The sequence below is a fragment of the Monomorium pharaonis genome, chromosome 1 (assembly GCF_013373865.1).
Source record: "Monomorium pharaonis isolate MP-MQ-018 chromosome 1, ASM1337386v2, whole genome shotgun sequence".
Lineage (NCBI taxonomy): Eukaryota > Metazoa > Arthropoda > Insecta > Hymenoptera > Formicidae > Monomorium > Monomorium pharaonis.
The window spans coordinates 5323137-5340080 of NC_050467.1; the positions used below are offsets into that span (position 1 = coordinate 5323137).

General features: G+C 36.8%; 1 protein-coding gene across 4 annotated transcripts in view; it reads left to right on the forward strand.

The window, feature by feature from the left end:
- LOC105830546 (synaptogenesis protein syg-2) overlaps positions 1 to 14286 on the forward strand; it is a 43114-nt gene extending 28828 nt beyond the window's left edge. For 3 of the 4 annotated variants that reach the window (XM_036284003.1, XM_012669926.3, XM_012669928.3), the window contains 11 exons: positions 3165 to 3297; positions 7558 to 7769; positions 7844 to 7954; positions 8311 to 8526; positions 10177 to 10473; positions 10743 to 10873; positions 10967 to 11126; positions 11707 to 12009; positions 12219 to 12680; positions 13034 to 13243; positions 13327 to 14286. In XM_036284003.1, the coding sequence (XP_036139896.1) occupies positions 3254 to 3297; positions 7558 to 7769; positions 7844 to 7954; positions 8311 to 8526; positions 10177 to 10473; positions 10743 to 10873; positions 10967 to 11126; positions 11707 to 12009; positions 12219 to 12680; positions 13034 to 13243; positions 13327 to 13370 (2190 nt within the window). In that variant the 5' untranslated portion in view covers positions 3165 to 3253 and the 3' untranslated portion in view covers positions 13371 to 14286. The remainder of the gene's footprint in view (positions 1 to 3164; positions 3298 to 7557; positions 7770 to 7843; positions 7955 to 8310; positions 8527 to 10176; positions 10474 to 10742; positions 10874 to 10966; positions 11127 to 11706; positions 12010 to 12218; positions 12681 to 13033; positions 13244 to 13326) is intronic. The other variant, XM_012669927.3, reaches the window with a different exon arrangement.
- Positions 14287 to 16944: the final 2658 nt, after the last annotated feature.

A 16944-nucleotide genomic window follows, 5' to 3' on the forward strand; every position in this document is an offset into this window, starting at 1 on the left:
GCGTGCATTGTGGAACTCCATCGTGCGACAAGAATTCGACCGCGAATTCGATTCGCGGATAGATGCATGATCGAGTGAAAGGAAGAGCAGAGAAAGAGGCCAGGCTTGCGACCCGTACCAAAATAGACGCGAGTCGCCGGAAGTACGATTTCCCAACGAACACCCGATACAAAAATAGCGGAGTTGTCCCTCTCTCGACCGACTATTATTTACATAACCACCCGATGCGCAAGCGTTTTTCTTTTAGATATTTAGATCGACTCTCCTAGAAGATGAAAAAAAAAGAGAGAGAAAGAGAGAGGGGGGAGAGGGATATAAGAGGAACGTGCGCAGTGATCCACTTTGGGGTCCGTGAACTGTACATTCATTTTTTTCTCGCATGGAAAACAGGTGGAGGCAGTAGCTGGCTGCTTAAAAACAACAGATCTATTCTTTTTAACCGCAAGCTCTTACTCTTTTTTGTGAGATTGAAATAAGAGAAATATATACTCATGCCATAAAGAGAGGATTAAAAAAGAAAAAAATAGCCGCTTTTGTTCCAGAAAGGAAACAAAGCAATAATGAAATACGATGGACTGTATCATAAAGAGTTTTTATCTAGTTTGTAATTCACAAGGTATGGATATAAATGAACGCGAGAGTCGATATATTGTTGAAATAAAAATAAAAATTGTAAAAAAATATGTTAAATTGTTAGATCGTTATATCGTTGAATAACTATAAAAATACAGTTGAATCTAAAAATAACTGTAAATTATATAGGGATATTATAGTTACGTAATATTTGTCATTTCGTTTTAAGTCGATTTAATTTTAATGCAACAATCTAAGGCTTCATTCTGCCGCGAATGCCTCAACAGGTGCAAACGCGCCGCTGAGTTCACGGCAAGAATGCCTAACCGCCAACGTGAAACGCGACAGGGTGCTTAGTCGCAACCCTCTCATCATGTTCTTAAAGGCTCGTTGAGGGCGATGAAACATGTAGCGGCGTACTAATGAAGCGGTTCCTCGCGAACAGCATTGTCGTTACGCTCGCGTGGCCACGTGCACGGGAGAGATGCATCCGCCTTGCTGAACTCGGCCCGGTCTTACACGAATGAGTAGCGGCGTGAAAATTTATGTGACTTTTGTTCGTCGTTATCCTCCCCTTTTATATCTTCCGTGAGAGTCTGGGTAATAAAGGTGCGCCTTCACCGTAGTTGTTAAACAGTTTACAGTGAGCCAATCATTTGAATTGCTTTATTTCTGATGTGAACACTTTGCAAATTATTGATATACAGTTTGCAATTATTTCTCATTTGTTTGCTTGCTATTAGCAAACAGCGTCACAAGTTCACTCTAAAAGTTAAGATTAAAAAGAAATTCCAGCTAAAATCAGATTGCAACAATAAAAACAAAATGAACAAAGACATTATTACATATCGCAATCTACAGACATTAATAATCGATCTCGCAGGGTTCATAATTTTTTATAACTTTCAAACAATTGTTCTAATATTTGCTCAACATTTTTCGTCGTTCGATCCAACGCAGTTCGTAATTAGTATTCCGACAAATACGCACCTTTAACAGAGAAATCTTCGGTCATACAAACTGTCTTAGAATCTAGAGTCATAAATCTATTGAGTCGAGGAAAAAGTGAACTCGATAAAATATTCAACGTGTCAGCACATGTGCGTTCACAATGAAAAAGTTATCAATGGCATACCGCGATGTGCATTAACAGCAGCGCGTCTCGTGCACGTGCGGCCATCCGGTCGGTCCACTTATGCTGTATCGTTTCTATTTTCTGCCCTGGTACTTCATAACGATGTGGCGAATCTAAGTTTAAGTCGCGTGCTGAGGGCCGCTTGTGTGAAATCGTGGACAATAGTTCATCGAACCGATGTTCACCGTTGCGATTGCACGAAAAGCGATTGCAATTGTTGCGGCGAGAGAAAGACGATTGTTACGTCAGGAGGATTACGCTTTCGATTCAAAGACAACAGGCAAAGAGTACTCCAAGTATTTAATTTGCAATTTATTTGCTCCAAAATTACCAATTAAGGGAGTTCCTCTGCTCAGGTCTGGCACAACAAGTGGCACAGGGGTTCAAGTAAAAAAAAAATATTCAAATGACTATTTTGTTGCCTTCTTGTTTTTGCTGTATATGGTCTAAAGTTAATAATGGTGAATATAAGAAAAAAATCGGCTATAAAGTACTACTTTTATTATTGAAATAATTTTGTTTTAATTGAGAATAAACATTTTTCACTATTATACCACCTTTAGATAACTAAATACAACAATTTGAAATTCATGTTATATCACTAGTACACATTTACCACACTTACGTGCTGTATTACTTCGATTAATGTAAACTTTTTTTTATCTTATCAATTATTTCACTCAAACGAGCAAGTGTATTGTTTCAAAAATTTAACAATACTTTTCTGGACAGCTAAGATGTATTATTGTAAAGTTTCACTAACATTTGTTCATTACTTCTATGTTTAATATAACAATAAAAACTGAAAAATCCTGAAAATTTATCAATTTCCATAAAAGCCTATGTTAATGAAATATTTAATATCTAAATAACTCTAAATCTAGGTAGTACAGCTTTCTGAAATTTTGACAGTCAATTTACATCACTAATTTGAACTTCTCTACAAAGTTTCATGAAAATCTGTTTATTTTGATTTAGCAGCGGAACTCCCTTAAAAGTTAGAGACACACATTCGTGTCTATATATACTTATAAAATACGTAATATGTAATTTAATTCATATTTATTTTCAAATACCCTACTAAAACTGTGAATTAGAAGTTTGAAAACAATATTAAAACGCTATTTTTTTTGTAGATTTTGATTGTTGCTAACATTTACACGATAATTCGTTGATTTATGTATTCCTTCACTAGCCGCTCGCGGGGGCGTGATCGCAAAAAAATGCTTGATTCATATATCACGGGAAAGATTTGTATCTCGACTTTTAACTGGGTCGATGTGCAATGGTTATTGAACATAATTTCGAATGAGTACAGTATCCAATATCTTACTTTTTAAATCTCTTGGTTGAATTTCAAAATCAAGTATTATGGAGTTTTTATATGATAAAATTTTAGATTGAGAAGAAAAATGTGACAAATGCGCTAGAAAATACGTAATTTTTCCTTTTTCAGCGCCTGTGAGATTAGTCTGGGCCACCGAAGGCGACAACGTAGAGCTGCCATGCGACATCACACCACCGAGGCCGGAGGATTCGGTTAACATGGTTCTCTGGTTCAAGGACAATGCCGGGATACCGCTGTACAGGCGAGTGTCTTTGCATTTTAAAAATAATCTTACCCCGATCCGACTATTTTTACGTGGCGCTAGCGCCTACAGAGCTAGGACGTCAACCTAACCCATCTGAATTTAACTCTGCGAAAGATGCCGCCATTAATTTCACGAGTCACAACTAAGCTACGAGTCACTAGTCAAAAATTAGATAAAAGAGAGAGGTAGGGATCTCTGTAGGAAGTTTACGCCCGCAAATTTATATGCAGATCAGAATATATTTCTTAAAATACGCAATAAACAGCGATTTTTTTTTTTTCCATAAACGCGAGATCCTAAGGTTTAAAAATATTCTTCTTGTGCTGTCGATTTCCTGTTTTCCGAGAACTCGCGAGAACTAATTCACGTGGCTGACTTTCTACTCAATACCGGCTAGAACCGCGTTATTGGGGGATGGGATGCCATTGTTCTGAAGCCGCATCTCGAAATATCCCAGCGCGAACCTAGACTCGAGTATGAACTCTCATTATGGACACCTCCACTGGCACTGCTCGCGACATATAAATATCACGGGTTCATTAAAAGTCGACGTAATTAATATTTCAACGCTACAGATTGTTTTTAGTAATTAGGTAATAATTTTATATAAAAACATTAACTGTCGGTTTTAATATTCGAGCTTAAAAACCTATTTGCCATATTAAACATATTTTGAGCTTGAAAACATATTTAAAGTAATTAGGACTGTCAAGCTGAAACCTTTATATCTTGAAATATTAATATAAAATTTCGGTAAGGCATTTAAATATTATGTATATTTATATTATTATAAATTATGAATATTAAATATATATGTATATAGAGATATGTGGTTTGTTACAGAAATCAAATATGCCCAAAAAGTTAAATTTTCATAAAACAAAAAATTTATCTTAAAACAATTCATTGTATTTGATATTTTTTCCCGGATATATAATAAAAGTATAGGTTTTAATACTTTGAGAAGCCATTGAAAAAATACAAAATCAGTTAGATTTGTTTTGTTGTTGCAGGAATTTTATATTTATCATCTATTTATCATCTAATTTTTTAACACTTACTGTTTTAATATTAATAATGTTAAGTATGTTTAAAATATAAAGCAATATTTTCTTTATGAATTTACAGAATTTAACAAGTTATTCTTAACAAAAACATTCCTTCATATTTTTTTTCTATAAATATAATTTATTTTTTTTTTATAGACAATATAATAAGTATATGAAAGATTTAAGCATTAAAATTAACATTTTGAGTAATGCATAAAAAAATTAAAAACTTTTGGGCTTATTTAGTTCTCGCTGGAAATTTATTTTTACCATCTATTTATATTTCTCGTCTCCTATTTAATCCTTACCGGGACAAAATTGTTTACAATGTAACGCCACTAAAAGAGATATTTGACATCATAATCTATTGTCCATGATTTTTTGGAAAATGAATTTATTTGGTCTTTGTAGAAAATTCTTCCATATATTTGTACAATATTAATTTTCAACATGTTCGGAAATAAAATAAATTTGATTTTACAAGTCACAGCTTCTATTTTATCAGCACACGGTTTTCACGAAATTTCAAAAATTATTTGTCATCGTGCCATGTGCACTTTATTGAAATACTCATCGCGTGGACGGTTATTATAGAAACGGATGCGTTGCGCATTGATGCTCGAACGAGAAAATTCAAGTTAAGCTAGATCAAGACCGTATAAATAATTTGGCTGAATTTTCACGATCGAAAGTGTGGGATGATGGAATTTCATAACATCGATCCCGAGCTTCAGGAATAGCAGTCGATCGAAGAACCTTTTCGGCTGACACGGGCATTAAACAGAACGCCGCTTATTTACGAAAACGGTCTCTGGGATCATAAAGCAAGATGTTTCATCAACCACCATTCGTTCGTCTATGAAAAATAAATGGAACCGTGCATAAAAGTCACCTATGTTTAAAATAATTTTTATTTCGAATTTTTATTTACTTCATTACGATCTGTTCTCCTCAAATTTTCCCTCACTCGGGTTTCGTTTTCTAAAGAATTACATGTAATATTACATGAAATATTACACAAATACAAGAGTCGCTTTAATCTCAATGTACTATTATTTCGCTAATAAAACATTTTATTTTTCGACCAGACTTTGGAAATAAGGAAATAAAAGAAAAACATAATATTGAGAGAAAATTAAAGAATATTAAGAAATTGATTTATATTATCAACACGTTTTATCAAAACTAAATATGTCTCGCCTCGGGATGGCAGCTTTATGTGAATCCCACAGAAATTCTTCGGACGTTAGGAGGAAATGCGGACAGCTGAGAGCGTAAGGCGAAAGTGCATCATGCAACGTGGACGATGCAGGAAACTGTCAGCGAGCGGTTATCAGAAACGTGATGGTTATAAGGCTCACAAGAGAGCATAGAGTTCCGGGGGTAATATCAAAGAACCTTCATAGAAGAAATACAACAAGCAAAAGGGATCGTAGAGCGTCAAAGGGAATGCGCGAACGGGAATGGAGCATAAAGCGGTCTCTGGTTATTTGCGCCTTCTGCTGGTGAAGCGTTTTCTCACAGACTCTGCCGCTTCCGATCCGTTGCTGAAACGGTCGCGAAAAACGGCAGAAAAAAAAAAGAGATGAAACGTGAATCGCGACCGAATCCCTGGTGGGGAATTGGCGCTTCGAGCCCGGCAACAAAGCGTTTTATCGCGATATCTATAGCTTTTTGTTTCAATATATAAAATGTGCGGCGAATTTCGTTTATTACATCGTCGAAGTCAATGTCTTGCCCGTAAACGAATAGATCGATTTAGAATCTCCTTAACGATTTTATGACGTCGAATCACGACCTGGGAGTCTATTGAACGCACGTGATTCAAGTTAGTTTGCCGATTGCTTTTTGCGTTTTACGCTTGCGAATTCGTCGTAACGGGGAGGGGACATTTCGTGCGTTCAAAGAACCCGAAGTCGTATTCTCGTTTCAACGGGATAGGAGATAGCTCTGCTCAATTTCACGGCACATAATCTGGGTTACGCGAGATGGAACTTTCCGTCCTTCCGTCGCTTCCGAAGTTCGACTTTGACGATATATTTGGCGAAGATCGTCGTCAACCGCATATCAACGGCGAATCGCGTGGACGTGCGGTAAACAGTTTTAATGGTATCTCCTTTTCCGTTGCCAGCCAGTCCGTTTTTCCATCACGCTACCCTCCCCCTCCCTCTTTCCTCCCCCCGGAACGATTTCCTGTTCCCGTCATTGCGTAATAGTCAGCTCTCTAAAGCTGAGAGGATCTAAATCCGCGAGTGTGACCGAGTCTGCCAACTGTCCTTTTTTTCCGGCCGCGAATAGACGCGCGATGCACCGCGAGTTTGGTAACCGAGAGCCGCCAATTGGCGAAAGCGCGATGTTTACCGCGCGTTTCCGCACCGGAAATGCCCAAGATTGCGATGGAGAGGCTTAGATTAGAAAATTCCTCTCGACTGAATCAATGGCGCCGAGAAAGGGACATTTCTTGGATAACGGTGTACATATTTTTTATAGAAAAATGAAAATAAATTCTCTTGAAAAATTAACCTAAAAGAATCTTCTCAAAGAGAGAAGAAATAACATTTAACTGTGTCTCGTCGCTTAAATTTTTATTAGATTATTTTCAAAGTGACAACGCTTGATTAATTTCTAAAGCAAATTGTTCATTCGTTTGCGCTCGTTTCTCTTTGATCCGAATCTGACTGGAGATACACAAATTGCGCGTGTAAAAAAAAGTAATATAAAAAATTAATTGAAATATAATGTAATTATTTTTATAATATTGTATTGGGTGAGTATAAAAGTTTTGATTGGTTTTCAATAGACATCGTGACTAATATTATTTCAAATGCCAAAAGGCGTTCGACTTCTCTGTTAGCGTTTAGTTTATTGGCAACTTTTTCTTCTTCAAAATTTGTGACTTTTCATGTTCACTAAATTACACAAGTTGTCAATATCGGAAGACCATTCGAAACTTATTTATTCGAAAATTAATTTGTCTTTGAAATTGAAATCACTTCTCGTTCATTGAATTCTCGAATTGAAATCAATTCACTTTAAGTAGATACATAATTGTAATCATGTTTTTATCAATATCAATATAGTGGAATGTTTAATTTCCGAGAAGCAAGAGGATGCCGCTTTAGAAAGCCAGTATTGGCGATCTTCTCCTGTATCCTTGTAATATTATATTACATATTGTAACTTGATATATTTATCTCTCTCTCTGTAGTCTGGACGCGAGGAACGGTAGCTTAATTGGCGCCATCCACTGGGCGGTCAGCGACGATCTCGGGAGACGGACGTACTTCCAGGTTGGCGACGGCCAACGGGCGAAATTAAAGGTCACCAAGGTGACTTTAAAAGACCAGGGGATCTTCAGGTGCAGAGTGGACTTCGTGGACTCGCCGACGCGAAACTTTCGTGTGAACTTGACTCTAGTTGGTAACTATCGCGTTTCAAAGAGTGGCAAAAGAGTGAAGAAACACCCGTTACACCATCACGCTTGACTCTTTCAGAACAGCCAAGTAAGCCCGTGATATACGACGCCCAAGGACGGGAAGTGACTGGGGTGGGCGGCCCTTTCCTCGAGGGTTACAACCTTGCTCTGATATGTCAAGTTTCTGGAGGTACTTAATACGCAATCTCACCTTCTTAAATTTTATGAGATAAAAGTTTGAAGAACACGTTTATCTCCTGTTTCTATTAACAGTGTTTTTGACATATTATCAAAGAAGTTTTCACGCGCGAGGAGTTTAATAATTGTTAGGATACTTTATTTCAAAATTTTATTTTGATTTCTATAACTGAAAATTTTTTCACGATTTACCAAAAATTTGCTCTAATCCATAATCCACTTGTAGATCGCGATTAATATTTTGAGAAATTTCGTTCTAGATTATTGGATTGCAAGCGATAATCGTACAAATTACGTACAAATTGAGAATCGATTGACAGGCAAGCCACATGTGCGATTGATGTGCAGGTAAACCTAAGCCTTCAGTGACGTGGTGGAAGGATGGTGAGCTTTTGGACGGCGTGGTCGATACTTCGTCTATCGGCTCATCAAGTAGATTTACGGAGAATCACTTGTTCATCGACCAAGTCACCAGGTCACTGTGGGGAGCTAAGCTCGAATGCAGGGCTCAGTCCGGACCCATGGAGCAACCTGTCGTCCGGGAAGTGCCCCTCGACATATATCGTAAGTATTTTATGTTAAGCAAAATTACACTTGTTGTCAGATAATTAAAAAAAAAAATCTCACCAAAAAAAAGGGTTAAAAAATGCGCATGACTGACGGAAAAAGCTTCCCTTAATTAATTCAAGCTTAAATCAGTACTTTCATATTAATATCATTTTATACGCTGATCTCAGGATAATTTTGAAGACATTTTCGAGCTGATTTTTCTAATTTTGATCTTGATTACACAAGCTCGTAAATCTCTTGGCGATCACGCCCTATCGAGAACTTCCTCCTTGACTCGAGGATCTCCCGACGCTTTCTTTTTTTTTTAAACTTGTTCAACGTTCGAGCGATGATACGCGAAGGGCGACATTACTAGGAAATGGATCATAAATGCCGCGTTAACGTGACATCTGCTTAAAATAAAATCGAAGAAACTCTACGCACACCCTTCAAGGCCGTTCCCTAGATCTTAAGCACGTGCTAAAAGGCAATCTCAAGCGGCGCGTGTTAAAGGGCACTCCTGGCACGTTTTATTCGATCGACACGTTGCTCTTCCGTTCCTACGCCTTCCTCTCGTATTTATTTTTAGGTAGAGCTAAACAGGAAAATCGTCACACTTTGCATCTACGGGAGGCACGGGGAAAAACACTTGTTGCGATCATCGAAGAAGAATGGCGTTCGAATTTAAACTCCGAGCTTATATTTCGAAATGTTAGAAGAGAAGATTATTTATCTACGATTTAAAAAAAAAAAACGCGTAAATTATTTCTCGTTTCTTTCATCCATTCAATGAAACTTAAATATCAAATCATCCAACAAAGCATTCCGAATGCCACATTTTTTTTTAACAGACATGATTTTTTCGAATTATTTCAGCTTTTTTCTGAATTCCACTGCATTCAAAATGTTTTTGCATACCGAAATATTTCACGGCGGAGAAAGAAATTTAAATATAGTTGTGAGCAAACTGATCCGCAGCGGAAGCGAGATGAATTCCGACCATTTGGCGCGGGTCTCCTTAACTCCTTTGACGGTCGCATTTCGCGGAATTGTCATCCAAAAGTAAAAATACGCGGTTCGGGGCGGCGGGCATCTGGCCCTCCCTCTCGGACCGTTATTTTCGTGGCCCAACACCGACGACGAGGCTCTCGGCTCGCTCGTAGTTTTTTGCATCCCGCAGGAATCATCCATCGTGCCTACATCCGCAGATGTAGATTTTTGACGGCAAAGTATGTTACTTGTTAGACCGTCACACGCTGCCTGCCTTCGTGTCATCTTATATTAGAAATGTAAAGTCAATCAAGAAGGAACATAAAATAATTATTGCGAAGAGTTATAAAAATATAAACGATTTAAATATTTAGTCTAAATATTTAGAAGCAAATGTTGCTTGTGATAGTTTCTTCGTTATTTATTAATTATAAAAAAATTTTGACCGCAATAACGAAATATATTTTTGTGAAATATATCTCTTTTTTTTTTGTTTATTTGTTAGAAGTAGAATTTTATTTCTACGTATTTGAATAAAAATTGATTTATTTCAGTGAAATAAATTTATATCCCATAAGTAAATTTTTAAGAACGTTTTTCTTAATGCAACTGCGTCCTCATTACATTTATTCCGCGTAATTAATTTTAATTACTAACTCTCGCTTTACTTTTTAGTCAAACCGGCAATCGTGAAGATTGTTCTGAGCGAGGAACAGATCTTCGCGGGTCGCCCGATCGCCGCCAAATGCGAAACGTGGGGCAGCTCTCCAGCGGCTAGGATCATTTGGAGACTCGGCGAACGCGTAATGGCCGATCCCAACGTGTCGACCACGCAAAGGAGTAACTCGACGGTGAGCAAGCTGGCCTTGGTCCTGCTCAAGGAGGACGATGGCAAGGAACTAGTCTGTCGGGCCGAAAATCCGAGATTTCCCGGGGGAGTGCTCGAGGAAGTGAAAATACTACGCATCTCTTGTGAGTTTTTCAACCTTGTAACGTTTCACGGCTTTCGAATTTGGTTTCTCCCTAAATAATAATGCGCAATGTTAAATGCGTGTGTTGAAGTGTCCAAGAATATTATTTTTAATATTCAGAGAATTTTTATGTAAACCGCAAATATTGAAAATACTCCCTTTGAAGAATCTCGTTTTTATATTTCAGTCCCTCCTTCACTAACCGAAACACTCTCGTTGCGAAGTAAATATTATAAAAAATAATGACGCAATTTCTCCGATTACAAACAGATGCTCCAGTGGTGGTCGCTCGTTTGGCTAATGGCTACGTCTTGGACACTTTGAGGGAGGGCGACGATCTCAAGTTGCTCTGCGACGTTCAGAGCAATCCGCCACCGACGCGAGTGACTTGGTACCACAATGTAAGTAGAAACCAGGGGGGAACGAGGCGAAATCGAGAGAGGCTCGTTATCCGACATGATTGACTGTTACTCAAATCCGCGCGTTTTTTGTAGAACCAGCGGCTAGAGCACGACGTAAGCGCTGGGATTCTGGTGGCCTCTAACTCGTTGACCCTCCGCGTGCTGACGCTCGCACACGTCGGCGAATACTCCTGCGTGGCCACGAACGCCGTGGGAGAAACTCCTAGCCCGCCGCTTTTTATTAACATGAAATGTGAGTAGTCGTTACATTCAACGCGCAGCGAGGACTTGCTTTTGTCAAAATGAATCGTTTTTGCTTGTCAGAAATGTGTCTATGACAAGCCAAATTAAATTATTTTTAGGACTTTAATTTTTGGCTAATTTAATTTTAATACCTATTTCATAAAAGTTTGATTAGAGAACGGAGTAATTATTTCGATTAGACTATTGTAAATAATATATATTAAAATATGCTAAAAGAATCTTGCAAATAGGAGTTAATTAACAATTAAATAATATTTATTATATTTATAAGGGAAAATCCAGATCTATATTTTGTGAATATCGGAAAATTTAAAATATTAAAATATAAAAAATTACCTATCGCAAAAATAATATATGTATAACATTCAGATGCAAATGGATCAAAGAATTGAAGTTTTTTTCTGCTTTGTTCGAGACGGAATGTTTTTGTTTGCCTTCATTTTTTCTCGCGCTCTCAATTTAATTGTTTTATGATTCTAAAAATATATATTTTTAAAACATTAATTTATATAAAACAACATTAAATTGTATTTCTTAATATTTTCCTAACAATTTTAAATCTTCTACAGACGCACCGAGGTGCAGAAAAAATAGCGAAAGAAAAGAAATCACCGTCGCTCGTCACGAGACCGTACAGCTCAAGTGCGAGGTGGAAGCGTTGCCTGACGACTATGTACGATTTTCATGGACCTACAACGGCACTGTCGGTGATGTTCTACCCATGCCGAACTCGAGAGTCGAAAATAGAGGGCTCGTGAGCATGCTAGAATACACCCCCAACGCCGAGACTGATTACGGCACGTTGGCTTGCTGGGCGAGCAACAGCATCGGACGGCAAAGGGCACCGTGTATATTTAACATCGTACCTGCCAGTGAGTCATTAATCAGTTCATTAATTATACCTCTTAATTACATCTGCGTTAATATTCCTAATGAAAAAAAATTGTCTTAAAAAAAAAAATCAAATTTGTAAGCAATTAAAATAGAAGTTTCTTACTAGTACCACGAATTTTTTAAGATGTCTGTTAAGAAAGTTATATCTTCATTGAGACTTAAATGCCAATTCCTTTTTATCGTCCAGAACCACCGGAACCACCATCGGACTGTGCGTTGTACAACGAGACTAGCTCGCTGGAGGTTAATTGCATCCCGGGATCGGACGGCGGGTCGCAGCAGCACTTTTTACTGGAAGTACGAGGGTCTCTTAGGAATTCCGGAATCGGTCATATCGGTCCCCACACCCTTCAGACGCCTCAGAGCGATCAGGGAACGGTCGGGGAAATTCCCCCGATATATCAGGACATGAATCCAACCCCGAACTTCCAGCTTCACGATCTTGAACCAGGGTACGATTATACGGTATACATTTACGCCGTCAACGGACGTGGCATGAGCGAACCCGTTCTTCTGGAACACGTCAGGGTCGTCGAACCTATCGGCGGAAAGCTGGAAAGGAGCGGGATCTTTTTGGAAGATCTGAAAAAGGCGCTACCGCAAGCCAGCTCCGAGAACATGATCATCGCTATCGCACTGACAGGTACAGGTAAAATCGATACTGCTGGTTTTTATTTTCGCCTAATCGCTTAGCAAGCCACGATCCAATTTGCCGCGAGTAAATCCGCCTCGAGACTTCAAAGTTTCTGTAATTTATATTTACACACTTCGAAGTTTCTGTAATTTATATTTACACACTTTACCGTAGAGGATGCGGATTTCTTTTTATTCTAGAAAAGCTTCTATATTTTCGACAGAAATGTTTTTCATATTTATAAATTCTTAGATTTCAAATTTTTATTACACACCATATTCTATTCTTTTTAATTATATTTATTAATACATATCAATAGACTTTATGTTTATTTTAGCTGCACTACATAATATCTCTAAATTTTAAAGGCGTTGCAGCGTTGGTCCTCATTGGTATCGGAATCGTCATCGGCGTGGCGATCTGCAGGAAGAGATCGAACACTCCCGCCGTAGAAGGTCCCGACGATTTCACTACGCCGACCTACGTTCCGGCCCAGAGAATCGAGCCCAGGATCAGATATTCCAACGAGAATAGGCGTTCTCAAAGAACGAGTCTCTACATAGAGGAAAATCGAAAGGGTAGCTATTACGAAAAAAAAAACCGATTTACTCGCATTTACTTAAATTACTTAAATTACTTACATTACTGAATTATCTTTCAGAACCAGATTTACTTCAGCAAGTGGAGCTTGACTTACAAGACTAAACCACCTGATTCTGTACAGTTATAAATAATCAAGATACAAAGTGCAATGTTAAGTAGAATTCCATACATAGAGTGCAATTGTGTTCCTCGACATTCGTGTAAATTTGTATGTCGCGGTTATCGAATTTATATCAAACAATTGTAAAAATCGGAATTGACTAGACCGATAGTCATGCAAATTGCTTATTCGACTCGAAGGATTGACGATGGAGCGACACGTAGTACTTTTTACGATCGCGTCGGGAAATCTGCCGGCCTTCAGCCGGCGAATCGAGGCGTCACGAAACATTCTATTAGTTATTTACTTTATTTGCCTTATGCAAAGCGTAAAAGATCCGCAGCCGAAATTTTTATGTTAAGTTGTATAAAGCCTAGGGTTAAGATAACGTTATAAAATGTACAGCTATTTTTACAGGAAGCTAAAGGTGGTACGGTATATTTCCGTACATTTGCAAGTATTAACGTATTAACGTTGAGTTAAAAACGTGATTTTATGTACCTTCGTCGCTTAATAGAGACTGCTTCAAAAAGATTGTATTAATTAAAGCTTTAAATTAAATTTGGGACGTTTGGGATCTGTACAAATTTTTTCGCTTGTATTTTATGAAGTTTGAGTTTCTCCGATTAAAAAACTCAAATTTGTTACTGCTTATTTCATATGCATTATATTTGACTTTATACGTTGTTGCAATCGACTTACATTTCGGATTTATACTTTTTTTTTGAAGCAGTCAGTAATTTATAAATTATTATTAATGGTTAATTTGTATGATCTTTGACCAGCGTAGTTCACGCTATTCCGTACAATGGTGTAAATACTGTATTCGCAGATATTGATTGATACACAGAATTAAAAAGAACTGCCACGTTGTATTATTAGTGATTAACAAAATTAAAAAGACTATCATAAAAATAGCGTTTCTGTTCCTATCCCTATTTTCATTAAGCAAAGAATTGAAATTTCATTATGCTAGTTATTTTACCCTACGTAACAATATAATTAGTCTTTGTGCAAATAATATACATTTCAATTACAATAACAAATAGTATTACCTAATAAACATATCGAAACTATCGACATTGAAATCATTCATTGCTATTGTCAATTAGTAGCGACAATAAACTTGTTCGAACATTGGCTGCTAATTTAATTATCACATTTCGTAAACGTGTCTGGCTTTGTAATCGGTCATATCGCTGAGCATAATATTCTACGGTAAGCGAATCGACATTTAATGTGTCGCAATTTAACGTGGCACTTAAATAACTGACAGAACCGATAGAAACTATGAACTTTTCAACTTCCCTGAGTTACTGCATTTAGTATATTCTGAATCCTGAATGTCGATAAAGAACTAAAATTGCATTTTTATATAATTTTCGACAAATATGAGAGACATGAAAAAATTAATTCTAATGAGAAAAGTGAGTATGGTAAACTACAGAAATATATATATGAATATATAAAAGATTAAATTTTTTTCTTTTCATTTTTTAAAAGCCGAAGCGTGATCTATATTATCAGCCACCAGTAAATAAAACCAAAGCAAAGGCTGATATGTGTCTATGTATGATCATACGTTTGATAGCGCCACATGTGCAAAAAAGCAAATCTATCTTTATTTGAAAAATAATTATGAAATTAATTATTGTTAAATTTTTTCCTCATTTGATATCAATGATTCAGGTTTTTAAAGTGGCGATTTATTTTCATTTTAAATTCATAACAATCACATTTTCTTTATCGTAATATAACATTTACAAATTGTAGAGTACCTATCAATGTTATCATTTTATAAATTATAATGCAATATTAGTCAATTTAGAAAAATCTTAAATGTAACGCCTACATTGAGATTAAAGGTATATTGCGACGATATCGACTTATGCATGTTCGATTTATATTCGTGAGATCGAACACTTTTCCATGAATACCAACAATCCATTAATGAAAACTTCATCAACGTCGGAATAATTATGTCGCTGCACACGACAGCTGTCCCATTTCCGTAAATTGCCTTGCAGCAGTTGTGATTTAGAGCTATGAATTAAATATTGCGCAATATATATATATATACACACACACACAAATATATATATATATATATATATATATATATATATATATATATATATATATATGTAGATAGAGAGACGCGTTATAATCCTTCGCGAAGCGTGTTAGAACACTTTCGCTCGCGTGCATCAGACATATAAAGTATATCGGCGAATTGAATTACCCGAGCTTATTAAAGTATAATTATATATTGAGGCTGTTAATATAGGTCTATTAAAATAATTGTACGTTTTAATATGCAATAATTGCGGTCTACCCACGAATATAATGTGTAACAAGGGATACATATTGCTTTCGCTCACAACAAAGACAGGACAGAATGAATTAATCATAACAAAAATAACAAAATAAGTTATTTTAAAAATTCGATGAAAGGGGGGAGAGGGAGTTGCTTTCGTATGGGTAAAAAATCAGCGAAAAATCCGACGAACTCACAATCGTGAGCGTTGGGCTAAAAAATATATCAACATGAAAGCGTTACATAATTAAAGCCAGCTGTTTAAAAAATACATTGTTATATTTTTTAAATTTAATGCACCGCGCGTACGCGTACGTGTGCGTGAGGTGTAGAAATAAATGATCGGTACTATTTCGCAATCGCCACATTATCGTCGTGTTTATACGGCGCACTTAAATGGCGCAATCGACGATATATACGGGAAAACGAGTCGCGCGGCTACAAATGCATGCGTGGCCGTAATGAAGATGCAACTGACGCTTGCCATACGTTGGATGCAATTGCGCATTACGGGACGTAGCGCAGAGCGCGCCGGGGCCGGGGCAGATAATTAGATTATACTTTGCAGTGCGCGTTGGGACCGGGCATTATCGTTATCGTCATGGGAGATGACGGCTGGTGTACGTCGCGGATAATCCCTGTTATTTTCAGTAACACCGGCAATTCGTCCGACGTTATACTGAGCGCTTGCAAAATTAAAATCCCCGCTGTTCCCGTTAGAAGCACTTGGTGCTGCCGTATAAGCGGAGATACGGTTACATATGGGGAGAAAAAAGAGTATGACCTTTGGCCGGACGCGGGATAAAAAAAGAAGTAATTCTCTGCCGATCTGATTTAACGCACAAATAAAACAAACATTGGAATGAATGTAAAATGGCCAATGTATACTGGCGAGTTTTTAATCGCAAAAAAAATAAAACAAAAATAAAATAAGATTAAGATTAAATCATAAATTTCTATCTTCAGATCGATCTATTCTTAATCTAGAATATCATAGGATAGTCACAAATTTATTAAATCATTCTAAGAAAATTAATAAAATAGTATCAAAAGTAATTTTATTTTAGATTTAAGAACTTTCCATTTAGGAATAAAATATTTTTTGTTAAATAATAAATATGATTGACGCTATATCAATCCTATTTTATAATAGATTGAAGAGTAATAGCATTAAATCCAGAAATATCTTTTGTGGATGTAAGATTTATATACACGGAGAAAAATAAGTTGTTGATTTAATTAAATTTTTCAACTTGATT